The 27496-nt window shown below is 47.0% G+C and overlaps 1 protein-coding gene across 1 annotated transcript in view; it reads right to left on the bottom strand.

Moving 5' to 3' along the window:
- Positions 1 to 9319: 9319 nt before the first annotated feature.
- Wdfy3 (WD repeat and FYVE domain containing 3) overlaps positions 9320 to 27496 on the bottom strand; it is a 183264-nt gene continuing 165087 nt past the window's right edge. The window contains exons 57-66 of the mRNA XM_028773634.1: positions 25841 to 25988; positions 25580 to 25734; positions 24600 to 24758; positions 21832 to 22011; positions 20856 to 21038; positions 19439 to 19535; positions 17179 to 17502; positions 16813 to 16924; positions 16262 to 16459; positions 9320 to 12557 (exon numbers count right to left, since the gene is read on the bottom strand). Coding sequence (XP_028629467.1) covers positions 12434 to 12557; positions 16262 to 16459; positions 16813 to 16924; positions 17179 to 17502; positions 19439 to 19535; positions 20856 to 21038; positions 21832 to 22011; positions 24600 to 24758; positions 25580 to 25734; positions 25841 to 25988 — 1680 coding nt within the window. The 3' untranslated portion in view covers positions 9320 to 12433. The remainder of the gene's footprint in view (positions 12558 to 16261; positions 16460 to 16812; positions 16925 to 17178; positions 17503 to 19438; positions 19536 to 20855; positions 21039 to 21831; positions 22012 to 24599; positions 24759 to 25579; positions 25735 to 25840; positions 25989 to 27496) is intronic.

Raw genomic sequence — 27496 nt, 5'->3', positions numbered from 1 at the left:
TAAGGTAAGATGGACATACTTCATTGGTAAGAACATCTTTTTCCCCTAGACACTTCGTTGAGATGTAATTTACACACTAGGCTGGGCATGATAATGCATGCCTGACAGGCCAGGGAATCAAGGCCAAGGTCAGCCTCAGCTATGTGTGACTTCCAGACCTGCTTGGGTCTACATGAGAACTTGCCCCAGAACGGCAGCATTGGCAGCGGCGGCAATTTATGTATCAAAATTTACTCAAAGCAGAGATAGTTGGATACAATTTCCATGTTCTCCCCGAAAGTTCCTGGTGCCCATCTACATTACTCCCTGTTTGGATGTCAGGGTATGGTCAATCCCTGAGCTGCTGCTTACCTGGCTCCGTCTGCCTCTGTGGGCATTCTGTATTAGTGGAATCAGGGGTTGTAGTATTCTGCATCAGGCATAGTATTTTTACATGTATTGTTGGACTCTAAGATCCAAAATCAGGGGATGCACTCCCCCAGAAACATGGACGGGATTCGTTGCAATAACATGAGGTTTATTGATGATTAGATGATAACCAGTATACTGGGGTTCCCCTGTACGCAGACAAGAGAAACCCTAAGCCAAAGTTGGGAGCAGTTTTTACACAGAGTTCACGAGGGCAACCACAAAGGCTGACCTTCCCAGGTCTGGTCTCTAGGTGACTCAGATTCACACATTATTTTTATGACAATGAGTGTTTGCCCAGGTTTATTACATTATGGGCCCGGCTTCCTGGGCCCCTCTCCTGGAATGTGTCTAAGTGCTCTGGGCCCTCCTCCCCCACAGGTGGGTTCCCTCCCCTGTGGTCTGAGGAATGTCAATCAGCTTCTCCCTTCTTCCTCTGAATGTTAATACAGCAAGTGTCCTCTGACTAAGGAATGAGTTCCTTCCAGGATGTGTCCTGGGACAGTGGGATTTTTTCAATTTTAAGTTTGGACTAAGTCCTACAGTATCACTACTTTTTATGAATATTGGATTTGGACAACCCACGTACCAGTTGATAGGCACTTGCATTAATTCTACTATGGGGCTTTTATGAAAAATGTTTCTGTAAGAGTTTCTAGATATCAATGCTCAAGTGGACATAGCCTTGGCTCCCTTTCATAGATTGCTAGGGGCCAAACTGCAGGCTTGTGTGGTAAGACATGTTTGAATATTAGATGGTCATTTTCCCGGCTTCCCACAGTCCCTTCAGTCCCCGTGGAACTGCTTGGGAGCTTTGTTCTCCTGGCCTGACAAGGCCATTGTTCTCTGGAAATCAGAGCAGCTGATCTCACAGGGGATCCTTCTGAGACTGGGCAGATTAGCATCTCCTGGAAGTAGGGAGGGTTCATGGGGCAGGGCTGCCTTCTTGCTAAAGTGGCAGCCGCTTGCCCCCAACTATTGTGACAAGACAAGGCTAAGGTAAGCCAAGGCTGCTCTGTCTGAAGGCTGAGTATCTGTGGCAAATCCCAGGTCTTCTCTGTGGTATGGAGTGGGCCTCTGTGGTGCATAAAGTCAGCTGCGTGAGTAGATGCTGATGCACTACAGAACATGCATAGTGTGGTCCTCAAGAGTAGCACATCTGGGGAATGGGCTACCACGGGCTATCAAGTGGCTTTGGTATCAATTGTACTGACTTTGTTATGGGCGATAGGACAAGCAACTGAGGGCCTGCTGACTGTGCAGGAAGAATTTGCACTTGTAAGGGAGGAATTTAAAAAGAAAACTACAAAGACACTGTCCTCCGTCTGTGAGCCTCTGAACTGGCAAACAAAAACAAAAACAAAAAATCAAAATAAAAAACCCCCGGGGTTGGGGTTAGGGGAGTGAGGGAAAGAATACGAATTAGGTCTATGTTAAAATTCTGGGATCGAAACTTGGAATTTGAAGAATACTCAGAGAGAGGAAGGAGTACTGATAACAAGCTATCCCTTAGGCCCAACCTTTACTACACAGGTAAGGGAACTCCACGTTTCAGCACACGGATGGGGGTCTTCATATGGACTTGCTAGAGCTATGATAATATGGGACTCTGCCTCTGAACTGCTTGAATCAGAGAACTAAGAAACTTAACTGTTTCAAACTGTTTCAAGTATCCTTGATAAATCTCACCTTTTTGTCCGCCAGACACAAGCTGGAGTCACCTGGTCAGAGGGAACCTCTAGGCAAGTGTGTAGAGTAGAGCATTTTCTTGATTAATGACTGGCGTGGGCGGACCTAGCTCCGAGTGGGCGGTGCCATCCTTGGGCAGGTGATCCTGCATTGTGTAAGAAAGCAGACTGAGAAGATGGCTGAGCCTGAAGGGCTAGGCTCACAGCCAGAAAAGACAAGAAAGGTTGTGCCAGTAAGTAGCAGTCCCCCATGGCTCCTGCTTCAGTTCTTGCCTCAGGCTCCTACCCTGACTCCTCAGAGAAGCCCAGACTGAGGTACAAGTAACTCAGGAGCCTTTCCCTCCCCAGCTTTGCATATGGTAATGGTGTTTTATCTGGTAGAGAGCAAACTAAGAGACAGACCAGGAGAGCCAACTGGGAAGGGAAAGCCAAGGACAAGCACTTGGCGCCCTTCTGACGCCAGAGACCTTTGCCCCATTTCCCCTTTACAGATAATTTTCTAGGGAGAAGATTTCCTAGACAGAACTAGGAAGCTCCACTTTGACAGTTCTGGTTTTTGTTTTTGGGCTCCCCCTCCCCCTGGGGGTTGGGGGAAGAAGGAACAAATCCTATTCCAAATGTGTTGACCCTAGCTGAAGACTAGAATCTAGCATATCCAGTAACTTTAAAAACAAACCCCCGAGAAACCTAGGGCAAAAAGAGGCTGATGGAAGTTCCAGGCATGTGAACACTGAAGTGGGTGTTCTTCTAGCTTCCAGACTGCAAAGGCAAGAGCCTCACACAGACCACCGAGGGCTCCATTTCCCACAGTGTGGAGCATATATAGGCACAGAAAAAGATAATTCCACTCTAAAAGATCTCAAATTCCAGCCTGCTGACATAAGCTAGAGTCATCTGAGATGGAAGGAGCCTCAATTAAGAAAATGCCTCCATAAGATCAGGCTGTAGGCAAGCCTGTGAGGCATTTTTCTAATTAGTGATTGATGGGTGAGGGCCACGCCCACTGTAGGTGGGGCCATCCCTGGGCAGGCTGAGCAGGTGATGATGAACAAGGCAGTAAGCAGTGCCCTCTGTGGTCTTCGCATCAGCTCCAGGTCCCTGTACAGCATGAGTTACAGCCATGGCTTCTTTCAGTGGACTGTGATTTCATTGCAGCAATAGTAACCCTAACTAAAACAATCCCTAAACCCATAATTTCTGAAGGGTAAATATCATTTTGTCACCAAATTTGACCGAAATACCACTTTAGTACTCAGATAGCTAAGTCCACACTCTGCCCTCAAAAAACTTCCAGGTCAGCGGGGGAGCCATGTCAGAGGTTGCTATGTTTCAGTCTACTCAGGAAGGGGCTAATCTGGGCTAGAGCTAGGGGGTGAGGGGAGAACAGGAGAATAGGGAAGGCCCAAGTAGAACCAGAGGCTCCAGTACATTCTGCAGCTGCTGGGACAGCTTGTTGTGGTCACCTATTTATTTTATTTTTTTATTTTTAGCAGATACTGTCTTTAGCCTAGAAAGCCACCTGTCCCCAGGTCAGAGATGTGCTGTAATAGGAACTTGGAAACAGCACAGTGTGGATGGATGGGGTGGTGCTGGTCCATGGGAGGAAACCCTACTGGATCCCTTGCTCAGGGCAGAGCAACGAGGGGTCACACAGCTAACATGAGCCAGGAGTTTTACTCTGTGTCAAGAAAATTGAAAACATGCAATTGTATGTGAATGTTCATGACAGTTATTTACAAGACAGAAATGAACCAAGCGTCCATCATTGGTAGATGGTAAGTCAGACATGGTGTATTAGTTATACAACAGACTTCTGCTTGGTAGTGAAGAATGTAATGTGGATGACCAATCACAAATACATATAAACTTGGAGGGAGGGAGGGAGGGAGGGAATAAGAGAGAGAGAGAGGGAGAGAGAGAGAGAGAGAGAGAGAGTGAGTGTGTGTGTGTTTTGTGTATTTGAGACCTCTCAAGTCCATAGTTGTCCCAGGTTGTCCTGTTAGTCATTCTGTGGTCCAGGCTGGCATCACACTGGCCACATTCCTTCTTCAGCTTCCTGTGTGCTAGGTTACAGGTGTTAGCCACCTACTGTGCCTGCTATGGCAAGGATATCTCAAAGTTATTCAAATCACTTACTGTGGTACCCGTACTGTGGGATCTGCAAACAGGCAGAATGGGTAAGGCACACTCCAGGACTGAAGACTGGACAGGGAGGGCTGCTAGAGTGCTCTATAGCTACCCTGCATCAGGTACAGACAAGTGCAGTCCGCTGCTGGCCAGGGTGGAGGTGGAGCTTGGCAATGGTGTTGGTGGTGGGGGGAGGGGAGCATGGCTCTTTCTTCTCTGGCTGTGGGCAAAACCACTGTGGCCTGGACATGCTGCTCAAGGGTCCCTCCAGGACTATGGGGGCGACGAAGATTTCGAAGCACTCATCTGTGAGTTTTATATACAGATGTTCAGGCAAGGGATGTGGATTCACAGCCGCTCGAATGCAACACCACATGCTTTAAGGTTTCTCCCGAAACTGCATTTAAGCTGAAGCAAGGCTGTTTTAGCAGCTGCCTTGCCAGGAGTGTTCTGTGCAGTGGTGGACAGGACATAGTGCTAGGCCTTTCCACAGGGACCATGGGAGATCCCACCATGAGCCAGCACAAAACATGACAGTGACAAGTCATATGGGGACAGCAGTGTGGACAGGCCAACTGCTGGGACCACAGGACATTCACTGCAGCTGAAAGTGCTGGCTCTGCACTGGGGTCTTCATTAGTGTCTCATCCAAGACCTGAAGCAATGGAGCAAGAAGAAGCAGGCTTGGGGCAGGCAGACGGCTTGGTTGAATATAAAGAACAGCCGTGGAATGGCAAGAGAAGCCGATCAGGGGTTTAATCGACAAAGTGACTCAACCTGGCATTGCTGCTGCCATGCAGAGCAGCTGCCGGGAGGGGAGCAGACAGTACCCCTGACACCCAGTTCTGAGCCTCACACTGTTCTCAAACAGTGGGTCTCAGCAAGCGGAAAGTTGAGTGGAAGAGCCACTCTGGGACAGAGGGAGTCATCACAGAATAAAGGACACATGTCATCCAAGAGGGAAGGGCCCCAGGGGACACATGACAAGGCTTTGTGCTGTGACTGTTTAAAATAGTACAAATTCAAGAGAGGGTCAAAATCAGAATATGAGGTCCGCAGAGCCAAAAGTCACACTGGAAGAGAATTCTATTTCAATGACTTTTAACAGTGGAACACGGAGTCGGTCCTGGAAGCTTAAGCAGGTGAAGCTCTGAGGCTAGAAAGTTCTAGAAGAGGGTTGCTGTCTTACTTGCCGATGGCCCAGCGGAATGTGTATCAACATGAACACTGGGATTACTCCATTAAAAGGAAAAGCAGCATTCCCTCTGTGTGGATTTGAATTTGAACTAGAAACATGTCTGGTGATGTGGCAGACACAGGCAGCAAAGCCAGACATTATGAAGTGACTGTAGGTGTAGTCTCTGGCTGCTTAGACTGCTCTTTGATTCCACTGTGCTTTCCAGAATCAGTCTGCAAAGGAGTGGTTTCCTGTTATGGGCAGAAGTGTGCATGGTGGGCATTTCATTTTAATATCAGGGATGGAGCTTGGTGCCTGTGCCAAAGTGTATGCTCTGTCACAGCACCAGGTTCCCAGCCAGAAGCCAAAGGTTCAAGTCCCAGCATCCACCTAAAGTTGGTAGCAGCATTCCAGGGAAGGCCACGCACAAATTGTTTTTGTTGGAATGACTCTGCCCTCTGCCCTGGGGCACAGCTTGCAGTTTTACTTTGCCTCTGAGCCCTGAGGAAGCATGATAGATGCACACCAGGGTTGAAGTCCTAATACTTTATATCATTGTATGTCTGGGTGTGACTGATAACGCAGTAACATTCTAGGTCTACTTTCACTAGAGTCATCAAAAAGGATTCTGGGAAAGGTAAGGAGAGAACTATTATCGTAGCTGTAGATGAGAGGAAGGCTGTGGGCTTGACTGCCATGAGCCCTTCACTCCCGTTCGGCCATGTTCATCAGATGGACGATCAACTCCCTATTGATTGATTTGCCTTTAGGTTTCATGTTTCAGTACAGCATTATGTGTTAATTTCCAAATTATGCTAATGCGTGGAGGACACACCTCAGCTCTGCTTTTGCTCTGTAGTGATAACCAAACACCTAAACTTTATAACACTTCTTTTGGGCTAGAGGGATGGCTCAGCAGTTAAGAGCACTGGCTGCTCTTCCAGAGGTCCCGAGTTCAATTCCCAGCAACCACATTTATAGTTGGCTCACAACCATCTATAAAAAGACCTGATGCCCTCTTCTGGCATGCAGGTATACATGTGGCAGTGCTCCATACATAAAATAAATTAAAAAAAAAACACTTCTTTTGAGGAGCAGGTATCCTAATACATTTTGATGTAAGGAATTCAAATATGAAGAGGTTAAGTCACCCACTCAGGTAATAGAATGGGAAGTAACTCTTGGCCTGATCAATCCACTATACTTGTCAGAGTTGCATGCAGTATTAATTTTATATGACCAAATTTTAATCTTGATAATAGGATGATGATAATAATAATAACGTGATTTTTAAAGTCCTCTTTAGATACTCCAACACTTCCAAAGTGTGCTATTCATATTGCTTCCAACTGTAGAGGGGAATTCCAATAACGTAGAGCTGCAATGCTCTGTCCAGAGTGACGGGGTCTGGTCTTACATTTGGCAGGTATCATTGGGGGGGGCAACTGAGAACGTGCTGGAGTCTGATTAGCAACTAAACAGGAAAGCATGCATGCCACCACAGCCTGTGGAGCAAGCATTTCCTGCATCTTTTCCTTGGATAAGTGGGTCTTAAGTCTTCACCCTGTGAGTCTCAAAACCTCTTTGGTGGGTTTCAGGAAGCTGGCTCTCAAAACCAAAGTCGGATTCCAACTAGAATCGTGGTGGCATTGACCACTTGTGTGTGTTTCTTCACCGCCAAGTGCTGGCAAGAAGATACAAAGTGCCAGCTCTGCTCAAGAACAGCCTTGGTGGACAGTAAGAATGGGTTTGTATTACACTTTGACTCTCAGGAGTGACACGTGACAAGAAGTACCCAGACACCTTGAAGAGACTCTTGGGATTGGGCTGTGTGTGACCAGCCATCACTTTCTTTTTTATTACTCACAGAACAACCAATAGACTCTGGCTCTGTGACAGATAAGCTTGTATTGATCAGACATGAGCCTACCACTTTAAAGACAACAGTGAACAACACCATTGTTTGCTAATGACAAAATTTTAGGTTTAAAGGAAAAAAATTAGAATTTGGGGAAAACAAATATCTACTGCCACAGAACGTGGAATTTTCTGTGGTTGCTGGTAACATTTCAATTTTACAAAGGACATCTTTGGGGACATCACATGATGGGGTCCGTGAGTACCTGGAAGATGCCCAGATTCTGCAGCACCAGCAGCACATAGCTCCCTACGCCATGGGCACTCGCGCTTTTGCAGTACACAAGGCTTTATGATTATAGAAAGGGGAAAGACACAAGACACACAGACAGACAGACAAACACACCCCTCTCCCTCAAACAAAAACCTCACAAGAAGCTTAACACTGTTAAGAACTTATTTGAAAAGGTAACATTTAGGTTAGGTAGGATTTTCACTTGTTCAACTGTAGAGAAACAACAGAGCGAAGGTGGCGTCAGACTCAGAAGCCCCCGTCCACTATTAAGGTAGGCCTGGGTTTCACACAACTCAAAAACAATTCTGGGTCGGTGAGACAACTCAGTGGGTAGAAGGCACTGTCCACCAAACCTGACAACCTGGGCTTGATCTCAGCATCCACATGGTAGGAGGAGACAATTTATTTCCAAAAAATTTCCTCTGACCTTCATGTACAAACACACACACACAAATGAAACGAAAGTTAAAACTCCATTCTTCAATCTTCATTGGTGAGTGCAAGTGAGTGGAGGTCAGAGGTGGGCAGGAGGGTCTCCCTCAGTTACTCTTCAGCTTCTCTCACTGAACTTGAAGCTCTGATTTGGCTAGACTGGAATTTGATAAGCCCCAGAGACCCTCTTGTCTCTGCTTCTCTAGAGCTGAGACTGCCAAATCAAAACGTCTTTTTTTTTTTAACAGTAATTTATAGACACATGTAATTTGTTAACATGGCTTCACCACTGTTACTTTGAAAGAAGTTACTATGACAGGGGTAGTGGCACATGCCTTATACTCCCAGCACTGTGGAGGACAACAGCTACATCTGACAGTTCCAGACCAGCCAGGGCTACACAGCAAACCTAAGTGTGTGTGTATGTATACACACACACACACACACACAATATATATATATATATATATATACACACACACACACACATACATACATACATACATACATACATACATATGGCCTTAAGTATTGATGGTTCTCAAAAAATATTAAGGATGTGTCCAAGGCCAAAATGTTGGCAGCATACTATGCACTGTTTTCTCATGCTCCTTATGTGCAGGGCGAGGACTTCTAAGACAAATTAAAGGTAAGTGAAACAGTCTAAGAAACCTAGACAGTATTCTCTCTACAGTTCTTTGGTGAGGATGCTGCTCCCTCAAAACCAAATAGCTAATGATAATGACACTAGTGATGGGTTGTGGGTTCTAAGTCTGGGATGTCAGACTGCAAAGAAAGGCTGCTAACAGTTTCTGGCAGACTTCAGAAGATAGGTGGGGTAGGACTCGCACATGCACACACACGTGTGTGCACGCACAAGCACATAAACACTGTGTGCACACAAATGTGTGTGTGTACACAGACACACACGAGCACACACACACAGTTGCTTTTCACAATGATGACTAGAGAACAATGCTCAGAAAAAAAAAAAAAGCCAAATCATGCAAAAAGGTCTTTTTTGATAGGCCAGTTCAAATTTGAAAGCCAAGTCCCCCAGACCACTGGCTTCCCTGTCTGCCACCCTCCAACCCACCAACAGTCACCAGCCTGGGAGTCCAGCATGGTTGGGAAGTTCAGGATGTGGAGATCCTGGTTAATAAGGATCAAACTGGGGCTTGAACTATGACCCTAGCAGCCAATTTCTGCAATTTTAAGCAGAGACAAAAGAATAATGCACAACCAGGAAAATATTATGTAAGTACAGTGGAGAATTAGAATCACTTGTTTTTCTTCTCTGAAGAACTTAAATTTAAAACAACTTAAAATTTTTTCTTGTGGTAAATAGTAGGTATTTATTTGAAATGAAAAAAATACTTAAGTACCTGGACTATTGCATTTACCAAGGATTGTAACTGTCTACCTTTTTGCATCAGACAGAGATACAATGAACACCCAGAATCACAGATTGCACACTAGATAGGAATTCTTCAGGCCTTTTACATAACCACCAGAGAAACAGATAATTGGATTTTGCAATATAGTACAAAAGTCCACAATCAATCCAGTCTTAGCCAGTATCTTCAATTTACTTCTGTTGCTGTACAAATAATTGGCCATTACTAGGGCTTACAAGTTAATAACAGGACAAAAATATACATGGCACTGACACAAAAAGTCAGCTGTGTTAATGGTCATGCAACAAGTAACCAAACTTGCTGAAATTAAAAATACTTTCTAAAAACAGTTTTAACAGCGTAAATATTTTTTATACAGTTTGTTTACCAAAACAAAATGTATTTAAATGATACAAAGCAAAAATAAGTTTCTACCACCTTTATACATAAGAAAGTGCAAAATAACTTATCTAGAGTGTTTTACTATTCTCCAGAGGGCTGGCTGCTACGGGCAGCTACTTCTCGTCTTCAAAAGCATGACGACACACTTGCACGCTACACACGGGTGTGTCGAGGACATGGATGAGCAGTGGAGAGATGGGTGAAGAGGGTCAGGCTGGAGCCCTGTGAGGTACTTAGAAAAAGAATGCAGCCCACGGGAAGGTGGACACACATGTGTATATTGGTAAGCAGATTGGCACAGGACATAAGAGGGATGGCCAGACAAGCAGTGAAGCCAATGGATCGAGCCCAGAGCCCCGCACGAGTGGCTCTGTGATTTCTGCAGAAGTGAAAAGAAAACAAAAACCAAAACCTGATGGAAACAAGACAGTTGCCCACAGCACCAGCTGCCAGAGGAAAAGCCGTAGTGAGTGAGGGGTTTGGTTTCCACCTATGTGGAGTTTCCAGAGCGTCAGGTTAGACAGTGGAACAAGCTCCAAGTGGCTACACACATTCCTATATTCAAGTCTTGAAAACACCTCTGCCATTGGATATGGGTAAACGTGAGCCATGGGCCAAGGAGAGGGCGCTGCTTTTCTAAAGTGTGAAGTAACACTGTTGCAAGGCGTCCAGAGGCAGCCAGGCCAGCCCACCACCATGCAAAAGCACAGGTCCTGCAATGGAGGACCACCAGCGTCCTTCTAAAGACTCGATGGGGGTTGGTGGGGTGTGAGACACGGAAAGGAAGGAGAAAGCAAAGCAACTTTTCTTCAAGTGAAAAGAGGCCTTTTATTCACGTGTGTATTTGAGCGTTTAGAAATGGAAGTGTCGGAGTCAATTTTGATATGTATCACAGACTGGAGGCTGAAACCTATAAAGGAAGGTTTAAATTTAGGAAGCATAAGGCACTAAAGCAGCCTTCACGGTTTCTCCTGGAGACCTGCTTATCAGGAAGAACAAGTTTGTTCTGAAGCTGCTTTCAGCCCATAGGGTACAAGGTCATTGCTGTACCACATGCCTGTTTCTGGACACATGTGCATATATGTGCATTTTAGTGCATAAGTGTGCCTGTCACCAGGGCTAAAGATGGAGAGCTGGGGAGGCCAAAGCCACTGTCCTTTGCGTGAAGCCTCCCTCTGTGAGGGTGTCAAGGCCTGTCCTTTCTTTCTTGGGCCATTAGTGACCCCGTTGTTCAAATCACAGGGCTTTTAGAATTGTTCATAGTATTAGTGCTAAGTGTCTGAAAATGTTAAAATCTAGATTAATTGTTTTGATTTCATATATATATATTTATATTTATGTACATAACACACATTTTTAAAAAAATCCCACCACCAAAGCCATTTTTCTATAAACTTCTCTCTTCACCCCCACCAGCTTTTGTCCTCTGAATCTGTGTGTTCTGTATCCAACTAGTAGAACAAATTAAATAACTAAATATTAAAATACTGTAATTATATTCATAGCAAAACCAAAAAAATAGACATTGGTACAGTATAAATCTCACTGTTTTCAGGTAGATGGCATTAAATGGTAAAGGTTTCGTTTTAAGCACTTCTGACACGATCCAGTTTTACAAGGTTTAAATGTTAATTCTGTACACTTTTTTTTTTTTGAAAATAAGCTTTAGTAGAACACATGTCCCCAAAGACACACACTTGTTATGTTCTATGCAGAAAAGCTAATTTGGGGTAACATGCAAATATATTTCCATTAACTGAGGCAGGGCTCCGTCCCGCCCGACATGGATCATGTGATCCCTTCTGTGATGCTGAGGTGTGCTGGGCCCACACAGCCCACAGGTCAGTGTGGCTGCTGCCTAACTCCAACCCTGCCACGGCAGTACACAGCCTCAGACTGTGCTTCATTATTTGCAGGTTACCTTACGAGCAGACTTCTTTTCACCCACACCGACTCCTAAAGCAGGGCTCCATTGTTTTGGTTACTAGCCTAGTTTAAGTGGAGACACTGTGGGCAACTTGAAAGAAATGATATCAGGCACACAGGCTTGGTCTGAACAGGAAAAAAAAAAAATAGTACAGATAATGTCTTTGAGGATTAAAAAAAAACCCATATTTATAATTGAGAGACACTGGACAGACCTTAGATGGTTCATTGAGTTAGTGGCTTAGGTTGAAGTCTCATGTTACAGGCAATTAGGTCCTTATTTAGAAAAAAAAAAAAAGGCCTTTATACCTATTTACAATATACACAGCTGCTTGCAAAGAAGTCAGATTTACAACCATTTTCTAGAAGCCTTTTTTTTTTTTAAAGTTTTTGTTGATTTTTCCAAATAAGGATGAACAGCTCTATAAAAATGAGATGCAAGAAAGACAGTTGGGTAGCACGGAGTTTGCTCTTGGAGACAGCTACGCTATGGGAGACTCAGCTTCTGAGATGCTTCTGGGAACCACCTTGCTTTCTTGTGCTGATGACTGCACAGTGCCCATGCCGTCACTGGCCTTGGAATCCGGGATCCAATGGTCCCTTTGCACGCAACACTTCACTCAGCAGGAAGAGCTGTGTGAACGGAAACTGCTTCCTTGCCTTTGGAGCCATGGGAGGACAGGAAGCGCTCCCTAGGCTGTGGTCTCTTGTCAGTCCCTCCATCTCAGCAGTTTCGAGGCCCATCTTCTGACCCCCTCTCATGCTGTAAGCTATAGTAACAGTTCTGACAGACACGCACTGGGGACGAGATTTTCAGGCGCTTGATTTCTGACTGAAATCGACTGCACCTAAAGGAAAGGGAACATAAGTTACTCCAGGTCATCCCCGTGAGCCCCCACTGGGTGAGGCACCCACAAGTGCTGTGAGGCTGGACTGGAGGGCAGGCAAGTCGGCTGGACTAGGAGCAGTGCCCCAGGCCAGGCCGGTTGGCGCTCATGCTGCTGACCCAAGATGCTGCATTAACATCAGATGCTGTTACAGAGATGCCAGGGGCCCATTTCTTTGAGCAGAGAAAATGAGAAACAAAGAACAAACTGAGGGTTCTCACACAGATGTAAGGCTGAGAAGCTGTTGTGGCAGCCACCCTGAGCACCAGCAGCTTTTCATTGCCTTAGGCATCACTGCCCTGGACCAGCAAGATGGCTAGGGGAAAGCAGCCTGACACTGAAGCAGGCCGTCTGAGCTGTCAATGCTGCGTGTTGTCACACACATGTGCCCTTGCTGTCTCCTGGCTTCCCTGCCTATAGCTGAGGCGAAGGAGCCCTGTCATGGAGCTAACTTCCCCCTTTGGTCAGAAGACTCAATGGTCATCTTACTCCAATGTCTACTTAGATTTGTTTTCTTGTTTTGAATTTGTCTCCTCCTTGGAACCGCCCAGGTTGTTCCGATCAATATATATTCTATATTTATTAACACATTTGGTGATATTTCTATCAAGTGTACAGCATGCTCTGATCTAAACCACTCACCTCTGTCTTCCTCTCCCTTCCCCTCACCGTAAGTAATACCCAGTCATCATGGTTCCAATTCCAATGGGCCGACATTTATTTTCTTAGTTTCACTGCATGGCCATCAACGTGTGCCGTCTGTCTCTGGTCTTTCTCTGTGTGGCCTATTTCACTTAGCACAAATATTCCACAGTTTCATTCCTTTGTTTTTCTTAAGGTCAGTTGATACTGTGGGTGTATGTGTATGCCAGAAATTTACACCATTTTTGTATGACATTTTATTTAGCGCATGCGTGCGTGAGTTTGTGCGCACGTGTGTGTGTGTGTGTGTGTGTGTGTGTGTGTGTAGCACATGTGAAGTCAGAAGATAACGTCAGAGGATAAGGTCTGGGAGTTTGTCCCCATCTTCCATCATGTGGGTGCCTAGATCTAACTCAGGCCATGGGGCTCATCTCTAGCCATGTTCTAAATGTGTAATATCTGCTAAGCCGCTCACTCATTGCTGGACATCCAAGGCCAAGGCTGACTCTGTGTCTTGGCACCTGTGACCACTGCTACATGCTACAATGAGCAAGGCTACGGGCCACATGGCAGCTTTAGTTTCCATAGTGCCGCCCTAGTTTATATCCTTCAGCAGCACGTAGCATTTGCTATTACTGGAGACAGCTAGTCAGACAAGGGCAAGACAGACTTTGTCCTCCACTTCATTCTCCAGCACTTCATGATTTCCACACTTGTAGCTATCCTTTGTATATGTGCACACGCATGCGCACATGTGTGCAGCAGGCACAGTACCCGAGCCATCTCCGTCTGGACTTCTCAGGATGTCTGTTCCAGGTATGCAGTGTAGGCGAGCATCGTTTTAAGGTGACTGGGATTCTCTCAGCTCCCTGACTGCTGTCCTCTACTCTGGGACATTTGTGATTGGTCACCTCAGAGCTTCGCTGTGGGGGCAGTGTCACCTTACACAGGAGTTTCACTCTGTTCGTGTTTTTATACTGAGATCTGTACATCTCATGGGGCTGTACTGTTTCTTAGTATAAACCTGACACATAAGTCACCTTGGGAAAGTCTCACCTGAGGGACTGTTGCTTCCATTCTTTTGGGCAACAGAGTGCTTACGAGGGTCACTGGGCTGGCTATGATGGGTTTGTGCAAATGCTCAGGAGTGAGGTGGTTCTCAGCAGCAGAGGGCAGGAAGGCTGTGGCAGGCTCTTCCTGCATAGCTTTCCTCTGGACCTGGTTTGGCACCAGCAGTTACTGCTCCCAACAACCTTCACTGACACATGAGAGCAATGGAAACTCAAGGAATTACCTCTACTTACTATCTGGAGAGCACTCCCAAGAGCAGCTGCGTGGCAGTGCTGAACATCGCTCTGCTGTGCTCCACCAAGTGCTCCACCCGTAACTACAGAGTCAGAGCACACTGCCACGTGACAGGACCTCTGCCTCACCTCACACAAGTCCCAATCAGAGAGGCTGGCAGGGGCCTTCCTGCTAATTCATCACACAGTCTTCTTCCCGGAATAAATGAACAGTAATTACAACGCCCTAGCCGCCTCTCCAGCTATCCTTCATCTCCATACTTGAGATCACTCGGTCACTGATATCAGTGCAGCAGCTCAAGGCAAGCTGTCTTTATCCAACTTTTAGCCACACAGAGAGAACAAGCTCAGAGGGGTTCAGTCACTTGCCCGAGGTGACAATGAACATTTGATCAGAGTCAGTGGAAAGGTCACCTCCTCACCAGAAACCATACGCTGCCTATGAAACCTCAGAATCTGCCTTAGAAGATACAGGAGTTTTCTGTGAGGCATTTAGACAGAGGCACTGTGGTGTGTCAGAGCGCGGATCTCTTCTGTGTGTGCCAGGTGAGGGAGGCCTGTTTGTATAATCAGACGATGGCAAGCTCATGTTTATTCTGGGCCAACATAGACTCCTGCCTTATAACCTGATGTGGACTCCAGATAGTTTAAAAACTACAACTTGCAAATTTTAAAAGAAAATTAAGTTTCCTATATAATCAAACGTAGGACACCAAAAGCCTAGGACACACACATCACAAATCGTAAATATATTAAGTGTAACCACACCAAAACTAGAACCTTTCTACTAGACAGCACAAATGCAAAATTAAATACAAGCCACAGACTTGCAAGAAATATGTGCATGACACACCAAAGGATCAGAGTCCAGGATACACAGGGAACTCAAGGAGAGAGACACCAAAGAGGCAGAAAGAAGACAAGAGACAAACCTACATTTTCCTAAATGGGGAGTTTCCCAGTAACATCTGAAAAGGTCCCCAGTATCCCTAGCATTGTGGTTAAACCAACGAGGCACATCTCCTTAGATTGGCTAAAGGGAAAAGGCTAGGCAGTACCACGAAGGACTAAGAGTTTGGAAGGTTCTGAGGCACGTGTAGTAGCGTAACTATTTTAAGAGTCATTTACAAGACACGGTTAAGAGTCAGAGTTAAATCTGTGTCCTGTGGGATGGTCTATTCCGTCTCCAGGAGAGGAGATCCCGCACTCAGACCAGAACATACCATGGTCTTATATTATTTGTAAAATGGAAAGAAGACACCAAGAGTCCTTAGGAGCTGAGTGTGAGGGCCATACATTCCTACACAGCCCTGTGATATTTGTGAATGGATTTAAACAAAATGGGACTACTTTCCAGAAAAGTGCAAACTGTGCAGTGTAAAGCTGAAAAACACTGTGCAGTCACAGATGCTGAAGGCGTGTACAGACTCATGGACAGTAAGGTGCCATCAGGGAAGGTAGGGAGGTACTGGATAGAAGGTCTGTGTGCAGGGTGGTCACGCACATATCCTTTGCGCCTCTAGAACAATCCTGGTGGAATGCACATGCGTGTTAAAGTCGGGCTGACCGCTATTGCTGCTGATTGTTTCTGTACTCTCTGTGAGAGGGAGAGCTCATGACTGCAGAAGGGAAAGAGCAGAAGTTGACACAAACCCCCACCCCACAGAGGATACAGCAAATCAGCACACGTGTGGAGCACGGCACGCCCAGGAAACTCACTTCTGACAGAAGAGCTGTCCGCAGTTCCGGCAGTGGTGTCTTCTCTCCGTGAGGGAGAAGCGGACGGAACATCCCGAGCAGCTGTCACCGCCTTCATCTTTCACCCAGTGGTCAGCGGCGGAACGGCCAGGCTGGTCACTCACAGACCAGCTGAACACTCGGCCTCGACTGTCACCCACGAGGATCCGGCTGTGGTCCCTGTGCAAAACATGACAAGGTGGCCTCTGGTCTAGGGGTCAGGGTAAGGGAGGGTTCTCAGAGGGAGCCCCAATTCCCTCAAAGGAAGTTAAAGGAGACAAAAATTAAAACTGAACCTCAATTTATTTTTCCATTTCAATTTCCTTTGGCTCAACACCTGCTGCGTCTTTGAAGCACACAGACACACGTTGGTTTATTTGTTGAGAATTAAAATCTATACAGTGGCAAGTTTCAGACCAGAAGCATTAGAGCAGCTATGACAGCATGCGCCTCAAGGATTGAGCTAAAATGTGGGTCCCTAGCCATGCCAAATGACCCAGAAAGGGAGATGGGCTGGAAAGTCTGGCTCTTACTTGGAGACACCCAGTGCGGTGACTTCAGCTGGGTGCGTGTTGTCCTTTCGGTCAAAGGCTGTGTGCATAGTCAGTTTGCTTCTGAACACCAGCTGCCGCTCCCACCGGTACCCTGAAACGGAGCCGTGTAAGACACAGACAAACCAAACCTAGGGACTTACACGAATCAAGGAAGTTTTTGGATTGTGGTTTCTTTTTTTTAAAACATGCCTATCCTGATCTATAGGAGAACTGTAGGAGGCCTGTCTTTGGCTCAGGCATACAGCTGATCAAGGATAGCCCCAAGTGGGCTGAACTCCACAGCCCAAACACCCAACCTGTCACAGCACTCATGGGCAGGGAGGAAGACCCCAGACCTCAAGTTACCAGGTTTCAATCTGCTGTAATTTCGTGCTTCAATGGTGTTGGGGTGGGAGTGGGCGAGGGTGCCCTGCACATGTGCTCTGGTCTGGCCCTCAGAATAGTTCACGAATATGAAGCCATCTTTCTCATCAAGACTGAGCTGGTCAGACCAGCGCCTGGAGTCATCAGAGCCGCTGTCAGTACACCATGTGGCTGTGGCTCTGCAGGAGGCTGCCCGGGGCCTGTGGCTGGTGCTGCTGGGCTGGCTGGGAGTGTCCTTGGGATCCTGGCTGACACTGGGCTCCTCTGCTTCAGAATCACTGCTGTCTTCATCTTGGGCTTGCTGCCCTGGGTAAAGCATTGGGAAAAGAGACGGCAGACTCATGAGTCAGGGTCACGCTAGTCCCTGCGCTTTTTGTTTATTAGAAGGGAGACACAATCACAACCAAGTATACGAAGCAAGATTATACACAGTAAGAAGGCATAGGATTTCCCTTAGGATTCATTCCATGTCATAGACCACTGAGAAAATCCTTAGCATGGCATTTGATCCTTCACAGAAGAATCTAAACCACACTCTGACAGTCTGGCTCCTCAGGTGTTCTCCCCTTCACAGTAGGTCCACGCACTGCAAGCAATGACTCTACTTGAACTTGTCTTCCCAAAGCCTGTGTACACTGGTGTTACCTGTCTTTGACAACACCTCACAGTCTAAAATTGTACCCAATTCCTTCTACTCAGAGCGCCGCCTCCCTCCTCTAAACTCCCCTGCCACGCCTCTTGGCATGCTATGTTCCCTAAACCATCACCTCTGTACTCTTTACAGCAGAAGAGGGGAGAGCAAACAGGAGCCTTGTCCATGGCACGTTCTAGTGTGTGTGTGAGAGTGTGTATACACACGTGTGCGTGTGTGTGGTGGTGGTGGTACGACAAACATGAGCCTCATCCATGGTAATCAGTAACCACGTGACTTCTAAGACGAGTCAGTAACTTGTGTAAGTTTTGACCCTGAATCTTCCCACTGTCACTTCACATCTCCCCACAGTCCTCTACCGCTTCCAATAGCATCTATCAAAGGGAAGATTCATGGGGAAAGGTGTGAACAATGGAAATGAGAGAAACGGACAGCAAGCACGCTACACACACCTACTTACGCACTGCTATGCTAGGTGGCTTAGCCTCACGTCCTAAGCTGCCAAGGAACAGCTCTGATCTGCAGTGAGCCAGGCTGGGCTTGAGTGTCATCATCCCTGGCACGCTGTTCAGTCCTTCTCTGTGGACTTTTTTCCCTTTGCAAACGGGCCATAGTATGCACGCACACACTGTCCTACCCTTCTTCGACCCCACTAATCTCATCTGCTTCCGTCATTCACTAAAGAAATGTCACTCACTTCAGGGGACTAGCCCAATGCCTCGGATAAAACAGGTGACCCCCAACAGTTACTGATTCAAAATTTTTGAATTTTATTTTCTTCCTACCAATACTTCTGAAGCTACACTTAAGTCTGTGAGAATCTATACTGTCAATATGATGGAAGAATTAAAATGCACACACAGCTTATGGGTTTCTTTTTCTGGCACAGAAAGCAGGTACTCCAAATTTACCAAGAGAAACTCGGCTCTTCTGAGAATGCGCCTTTCTATGCCACAGCTCCTTACGTCACCAAGTCATTCATCAGACTGAGAACTGACGCTGGCAGTCATGCCTGCCAGGCCAGGGAGGGACAGCAGCGCAGGGCAGGATACTGCAGGCTCTATGGTGCTGTCCCCAGTCATTCTGTAGAGGAATCACCTGGCTCTGTTTCACCAGAAAATTTAAAGTGCTTCAGAAATAAAAGATAATGCTCTTCCGTTAATTAATGCCCTATGTGATCAGGCTCAGGCGGGGCGAGTACTGATGTCTGGCCTGTAAACAATGTAAGAGCCTGGCAGTCTCCTGTCTCCACCCACAGTGCATCCCATGAGCTGGGCATAGCAGCTGCAGAACTGTGGTGAGGAGCTGCCTGACTTACCCAGCCCTGTGCCCCACAGAACTGAGATGCAGGCCCTTGAACTGTAGGGAAAGCACTTCTGTATTTAGCTTGCAGTGTAGACACCAACTATGTCTGCACCACTCAGAGGGCAGGCCTTGGTGAACTAGAGGGAAGCTGGCAAGCGCACCACAAAGCGGCGGCAGCAGGCAGTGCTGAGGGTGCAGTGCCCAGCCTTGCCTGCTTAAGCTGTTGGGTGTGAGCTTTTCCATGGTGTCCTAAATACATCAGATGACTGTGTGCTTGTCACGTACCTATCTGTGCTTCTGGGCAGCCTTCCTGCATCTCCAGGTCTTCAACAGGCTCAGGAGCTGGTGTTTCAGGAACCTGCAGAAATTCCATTCTCCAGAACTGTGGGGAAATAATGTGGACGTAACACCACTCAACAGAGAGAATGGATACAGTGAACACGTTAGCTCACGAAGGTGTGCTCTGAGGCTTAGGAGGGTGAGTCCAGTGACCACCACTAAATAGGATTTTCTGAACCTGTGAGGCCAACTGCCTTACATGGTCACTGCCCCTCACTTAGAGGGGAAGGACCCTGTCCAGGAAAGTTTAAAATCCTGATCAGTGTGGTGGGCTGAATGAGTATGCTGGTTCTCAGTTGGTGGACTCTTCAGGAAGGATCAGGAAGTATGGCCTTGTTGGCAGAGGTGGGTCACTGGGGGGTGGGGGGATGGGCTTTGAGGTTTCACAAGCTTATACAGTCCTGGCCTACTCTCCTCTCTCCTTCCCTTTACTCTTGCTTTCTGACTCCGATTTAAGGATAAGATGGAAACTCTCAGCTACTGTCCTTGTGCCTTGCCTGTCTACTTCTCGCCATGATGCTCATGGACTCACCCTCTGAAATTCTTTTTTTTTTTTTTTTTTTTTTTTTTAGATAGGAAAGGGGTTTTTTTTTTTTATTCTGGGTGTTCTGGAACTCACTCTGTAGACCAGGCTGGCCTCGAACTCAGAAATCCGCCTGCCTCTGCCTCCCAAGTGCTGGGATTAAAGGCATGTGCCACCACTGCCCAGGCGACCCTCTGAAATTCTTAAGCCCCATTTAATTGCTTTCTTCTATAGGTTGCCTTGGTCATGGCGTCTTCACAGAAATAGAATGGTAACTAAGATAGACAACTACATAGGTATACTTCTGTTTCCTACAAAAACCTCTTAAGTCTTGTGTGATGAATACAAACCCCACCTCCAAGCATATTTGTCTGTGACAATTTTGGTAGTGTCTGAAACATTTAGCAGTAGGAACTGTTGCCTCAAGAATGTGGGCAGGGGTGTGTCCCTGAAGGACTGCGGGCTGAGCCATAGCATGTGACCTGGAGTGGAGTCAGCTTCACTGTCTCTAAGCTTGGGCCTGTAATTAAGGAGGGTGGTGATAATTAGCCACCCAGCTTTGACAAAGGGCATAGTTAAGGGAAATAGGCCCAAAAGGCGAAAAATACATAGCTACAAAGAAAAAGAAAATCTCCTGAGAAACCCAACCATTTGAGGGACTACAGAGGTTAATAGTACATGCATTGTAGAGATGCCCAACACATAGAAAACAGCCAAAACGGTATGTTATGTTTCAGGGGAGCAGCCTGAGAGTGGATGGAAGGCCCAAGACACGTCTTCTGTATGTACATATGTATAGGCATATGGGTAGTGTGCAGCTTTCTTTCTGAAGTCACTTACCCGGACCACTCCATCTGAGTGTCCCGTGACAATGACATTCTGCGTGTCCCATTCATTCATCTCAGACATGCAGCAGCAGACAATCTGCTGGCTCCTGCCTGTGAATGTGTTCACACTCACGATGGGGTTCCCGTTGATGCTCCACACGTGGATGTACGTGCCAGCGCAGGACACAATGTCCCCCTAAGAAGAAGGAGGAGGTTTGTTACTTTCTTCGCTGAGCTTCACAGCACAAGTCTAGCTCTCAAAACCTTTCAGTCCGTAGACCAGCGGCTGAATGATTCGCGGTAACCTGGAACTCAGTGCTTGATTCAAATGTCCTGAGTCCCTGCTGGGCACCTCACCTCCTGCCTAAGCTTTCTCTCCTCTGTGACTGTGTCAGCCCAGGATGAACAGACCCATTCTAATAGGATCGGGGCTTCCTGGTATGGCTTCTCATTAGAGATCGAGCCCGTAACTAACTTTGAAGAAATGAACTCAAACACCGAGACCAGAGGGTAGAAGGATGACAGTCAAAGCTCAGTAGTGCTGAATGTCTGTCCCTTGAGTGACTGACAAGACAGACCCATCTGACATACTGCTGTAACAGGAACTGTGAAATCTGTACTTACAGCAAGTGAGGATCCGGAGGGTAATATTTTTTACTGTACATTGTAAGTGAGCAATTTGGATATATTGTCACTAAAAATTTCAACAGAACTCTTACACTATTGATGAGCCCCAGGATTACCTCATCACTAGAGAAGTACAATGTCTTATTTTCATTGACTCTCGCTCTCTTTTAAGTGTGGAGTGGTGAATGTATTTTCAGGAAAAAACTGTTGCCTGGTTATAAAATTTAACACCTGTTTGCTTTTTAAGCAACTTATTAACCCAGCAGAATGCAGTGGCACGCACAGGTGGATGCCCACCGACTTGGAAAACAGACTCAGTCTGCGTTTAGTTTGGCAGTATGTTTCCTCAACCTACTACGTACTGTTAGCTCATTAATACAAAGAGCGGAGACAGGAGCGCGGTGGCCGCGGAGCTGGGTTACAAACGACAGTCTGTTCAGGTCCCAGATGATGCAGGTTCGGTCTCGGGACCCGCTGACAATGATGTGGTAGGCTAGGGATGCTGTGGCACAGGTGACAGTATCAGTGTGGCCAAGCAGAGCCTGCAAAAGACAACAGCAAGGAACCAGGCTGGTCACAACAGCAGGGCGTTGCAGGTTACCTAGCCACCTCTACACCTCTACATGTATCAGCAGAAGGACAGGCTAGCAACCATAGAGTCGGTGCCCAGAACAGGTAGATAGGGTGACCGTCTAGAGATGTTTCTTTCCACATTTACATTCTTCTTGGAGGGAAAGAAAATGGTGACCCAGATCTTTGAAGGAAGAGAAACCATCAGCCGCAACTGGCTTGGATTGGCAACTGGATTTCTTTCTACTCTTCCCGTGTGATCATGTACTGATTACGGGTCCCAAAGCAGAGACTGTAAGCTTGGTTCCTGGCCACAAACTCCTATTTAGATAATTCTGAGGACCTACAACTTAAAAAAGTGTACGAACCAAGCGCAATTATTACGTTAGCCCAAAGTAAAGAAATGAGGATTGCATAGTTACTGTCTGTGACCCTACAAGATACCGGGAGCACGGTCTTGCCATGCTGTAGCCCCACTGTGCTGTGTGTGCTGCAGCTCCGCTGTGCTGTGTGTGCTGTGTGTGCTGCAGCCCCACTGAGCTGTGCTGAGTGTGCTGTAGCCCCACTGTGCTGTGTGTGCTGCAGCCCCACTGTGCTGTGCTGTGTGTGCTGCAGCTCCACTGTGCTGTGCTGAGTGTGCTGTAGCTCCACTGTGCTGTGCTGTGTGTGCTGCAGCTCCACTGTGCTGTGCTGTGTGTGCTGCAGCTCCACTGTGCTGTGCTGTGTGTGCTGCAGCCCCACTGTGCTGTGCTGTGTGTGTTGCAGCCCTGCTGTGTTGTGCTGTGTGTGCTGCAGCCCCACTGTGCTGTGCTGTGCTGTGTGTGCTGCAGCCCCACTGTGCTGTGCTGTGTGTGCTGCAGTCCTGCTGTGCTGTGCTGTGTGTGCTGCAGCCCTGCTGTGCTGTGCTGTGCTGTGTGTGCTGCAGCCCCACTGTGTTGTGCTGTGCTGTGTGTGCTGCAGCCCCACTGTGTTGTGCTGTGCTGTGTGTGCTGAAGCCCCACTGTGCTGTGCTGTAGCCCCACTGTGTTGTGCTGTGCTGTATGTGCTGCAGCCCCACTGTGCTGTGCTGTGCTGTGTGTGCTGCAGCCCCATTGTGCTGTTCTGTGTGTGCTGCAGCCCCGCTGTGCTGTGCTGTAGCCCCACTGTGTTGTGCTGCGCTGTATGTGCTGCAGCCCTGCTATGCTGTGCTGTGTGTGCTGCAGCCCCACTGTGCTGCGCTGTGTATGCTGCAGCCCCACTGTGTTGTGTTGTGCTGTGCTGAGCAGCTGGAGGTATCTTGAGCAAGCACAGGAAGTGGTTTTAAGTCCTCAGTTCACCATGCTGGCACACGAGCTTCAAAGTACTTCACAAAGAGAGTGTGCTCGCCAGAACACACCAACAGCCAATGTGAGACCCTGCTGGGATGGCCTTCACGTGGCTAACCTCAGGAGGACTGAGGAGCCTTAGTCTCTGTGGAAGGCTGTTTACAAGGGATTTAATTCTTTCCATATATACCTAATGTAGTTTGATTTGGCTTTAAAATGGCCTTGGAGTTCCATTTAAACTTAAATTTTGGCTTTATCCTAAAGGTAACGTCGGCATGCCTTTTATTTTAAGGTCTGTCCCTTCACCTGTAGATATAGCAACTTGAGGGTCAGAGTTCTGTGTGATGCCCTGAACTCAGTAGGCATTGAGCTTTTCAAATTACATCCTAAATACATAGATGCACTCTCCTTATTTAAGAATGCCTTTGATGAATCCTCACAGATCAAGTGTCACAAAACATCTAAGTATGAGGAAGATGGGTCAGCGGGCCAAGGAGCTTAAGCACAAGCCTGGTGCCCTGAGTTCAATTCTGAGAATCTACATAAAGTTTGAGGAGGGAACAGACTCCACAGAATAGCTTAAGTAAAAACAAACAAAAAAACCTTTGTATTAATTAAAAATCAATAACAGAATCTTACTGATTAAATGAGCAAAATACTTGTTAGCAACACCATGGGGATTTTTCTAGACTCATGAATTTGATATGTCCTTAGGTATGACAAATGACAAAAGAAACAAACTAAGACATGGTGTTTCAGGTAAGTAGAGGCCAAGGTAGAGGGCATTAACATGAACCCACAGTAAATATAACCTGGCTTGGAAAACATTTCAGTGTACATATAATTTCTAAGAAACATTTGTATTTCTTAGATATGATGAAATAAAGTTACTAAAGATAACTTCCTTTAGATTTTAAGAGGCAATTTTTGAGAAACAGGCGTAGTCTGACTATTGAAAATAACAGGGTTGGGTCAGGTGTGGTGGCACGCACACTCGATTCCAGCACCCAGGCGGCTGGGGCCATGAGTCTGACGATGGCCTAGACTACATAGCTGAAAGCAGTCTTAAGCAAAACCCAACATATGCCTCACCTCTCATAGCCAAACAACCCTCGTCCACTTCAACCATGTTCTGGCTTTGTCTGCCAAGTCTGCAGCAGCTCTGGCTGAAGGAGGCCTTTTGTAGTCTCTGGAGCCTGGTGGTTGAGCAAGAATTCGCCCGCCCTCCCCATGCTGCGCCCGCCCTCCAGGGTTACCTGCTTGAGCGTGAGGGGCTTGGCCTTTTCTTTGGAGGTGCCCATCTCCCAGACACACACCACTGTGCTCGTTCCACCCGTGATGACGAGCTTGGGGTTGGGGCAAACTGCACAGAGAATCTGGCCCCATTCAGACAGACACTCATAAACAGTCACTGCCTGTAAATAAAGCATATGTGACCAAGTGCTGCAGGCTTCAGGAGAGGAGCAGAGTTCCCAGGGACGGTCTCTAGAGGGAGCTCATTCTGGGCCAGGTTCAGTTACAGTGGACAGGGTTCAGTTACAGTGACAGTTCCACTCAAATTCTACCCCAAACTGCCCAGGACCATCTAAACTACAGTGGCTGCTAAGCATCAAACTTGAGAGGCTGTGCTCATAACAGAGTGGCTTTTATCCAGTTCGGCAAAATGATGTTCAACCCGTGTGCTCAGCACGGTAAAGGGCACGTCGTATGCTGTAGCCCAGGAAAGTGTGCAAAGGGAGCACATGCTTGTTTAGGGAGCACTCTGCCTAGAGAGAACAGTGCCCAGTACAACCAGAGGGCTATGTGCTCTATCTGGGTAGGATCCCTCAGGGGCCACTAACAGATCACGGGTTTGCTTTTCCAAGATTCAGCAGCAGCTTTTGGTGTGTGGGATGGGGTTCCCTTAGTGCGCTGATATGGCAAGTGACCAGACTGTGACTTGTCAAAAAAGAGGTTATTCAGGTTGCAGAAATGGTGAACCCTTTGCTGGCTAGGATCTTAGGAGAATCCTGGGAGTGGTAGGGGGAGCCATCAGCACCCACTTCACAAATTTCCAAACCACTTGTTCAGGCAACCTAACTAACACTCTACCAGCTCTGTCCTGTCTGAAGCAGGGAGTCCTCCTTTTTGCCCCTAGAGAAGCTGCTGACAAAGCCTGCTCTGGGTTCTCCCTGCTCCTGTTAAGCCAGGCTGTACAGACCATGATGAGGCAACACTGGAAGGAAGTGGGGCATACCTTGTCTGACTCGTAGGTCCCCAGTCTGCAGCTGAGGTCTGCATAGCCCCAGGCAAAGGTCTTGTTCCACGAGGGTGGGAGAAGCACCTTGTTCTGCTCCACTGCGAGGATGCCTTTATCCGTGCATACGATTTGCCCCACAGGCTCTTTGAGTTCTAGAGAAATCATTAAGACAGTGGGGATTTAGGATCTCAGTCTCACAATCCCAACCAGAAGACTGAAAAAGGATTTCAAGGGCAGAGCCTGGGCCTGCCTTCTTACCTTTCACAGGCGTTAGGGAAGGCCGCAGGTTGTCTAGGTGATGGAAGAAGATCTTGTCACTTGTGGCTCCTGGTGGGACAGCGATGGCCATGTTGTCCCCATTCAGCCGACTCCGCACTCGCTTTGGTGGATGAGGCTTTTTAAACAACTGAGGAGGATACACACGTGATGGGATGATGCACTCCGCCTTCTCATGCCCATCGTGGCTGGTGCCTCTCTAAGCTTTACAAGGGTCATACACTATGATGTCCCCACTTCTCATTTGAGAAGAGCTGTTCAGAAGGCTAAGAAGATTGTGACACACGGAAGCAGGGCCATGGTGTCACAGCTAGCCAGGGTTAGCATGCTTACTACTGAGGTGAATTAACTTTCTGAAAAGATACGATCTACTCAAACTACAGTTGACCGACAACCATTTTACACTGACATTAAGTTAAGCAGTTCTCCGTAACCCTATCCACTCTGTCCCTGAAGGCAGACAGGCCCTCTAACAGGATTTATTTCTGCCCAGCATAGCCATCCCTAAAGTCACTTAGCAATGCCTCTTTGGTGTCTTTGAGGTGCTCATAATTTGCTGCCAATCTGTGACCCTGTCTTTCATTTGAGGGAAGCATTCGAAGAGGCTAAGAAGACCCCGTGTGCCCACACTGCAGTGACGGGGCAGCGTTCCATCATCAAACCGCTCGCTCTGTCAGGATCATTTGTATCTTTTTGCAATGAAACATCTTTTTAAAAGGAGAAAAAAAACTTTGGTATTTTTTTGTTCATTGTTTCTACAAGATTGAAAATATTAAAAGTTAATAAAGACTCCTCAAAGTCTTCGGAGCACTCACATAGTCAGTTTTGCTGGGGACTACCCCGGAGGAAAGTGAGCTCTGGGATGAACCTGTGAGCCCTCACTGTTCTCTAGGGAGAAAAGGGCAAACACTTGCTATAGAGGCAGACAGACACAGACTCCAAGGCCTGGACGGTCCCTGTTCTGCTCTTGTCTTAGACACACATAGGGACATGGGCCACAGCTCCATTACTGTGTATACATTTGAGACTTGTAAAGCAGAAACACACATTAGGAAACACACCATGACTTTGGTGTCATTGCTTTTACGGGAAGACTGTGCTGGCTACTTTTTTTGTTAACTCAGCATATGCTGGAGTCACTTGGGAAGAAGGAACCTCAATTGAGAAAAATACCCCAACCAGGCTGGCCTGTGAGAAAGCCTGTGAGGTATTTCCCTGATTAATGATGTAGGAGGGCCCTGGTCCACTGTGGGCGGTGCTACCCCTGGGCTGGTGGTTCTGGAGTGTATAAGCAAGCCACAGGGAGTAAGCCAGCAAGCAGCACTCTTTCATGGCCCCCTGCTTCAGTTCCTGTCTCCAGGTTCCTGGCCTGACTTCCCTGGATGAAGTTGTAAGATAAAATGCCCCTAATGCTCTCCTACCCGACCCCAAGCTGCTGTTGGTCCATGTTGTTTATCGCAGCAGCAAGTCCTAACTAAGACAAAGCGAAGGCTATGGCACTGTGTAAAGTCACAGGCATATAAAGTTATATACCTACAGTGGCCATACAATCTAGGTTCGAAAGTATTCCCTTTTATTTAATGGAGTGTCTTAGAAATAACTCTCCAATAAAGAAAGAAAGAAAGAAAGAAAGAAAGA

The sequence above is a fragment of the Grammomys surdaster genome, unplaced genomic scaffold (assembly GCF_004785775.1).
Source record: "Grammomys surdaster isolate TR1022 unplaced genomic scaffold, NIH_TR_1.0 233, whole genome shotgun sequence".
Lineage (NCBI taxonomy): Eukaryota > Metazoa > Chordata > Mammalia > Rodentia > Muridae > Grammomys > Grammomys surdaster.
This window is presented reverse-complemented; position numbering and strand designations above follow the sequence as displayed.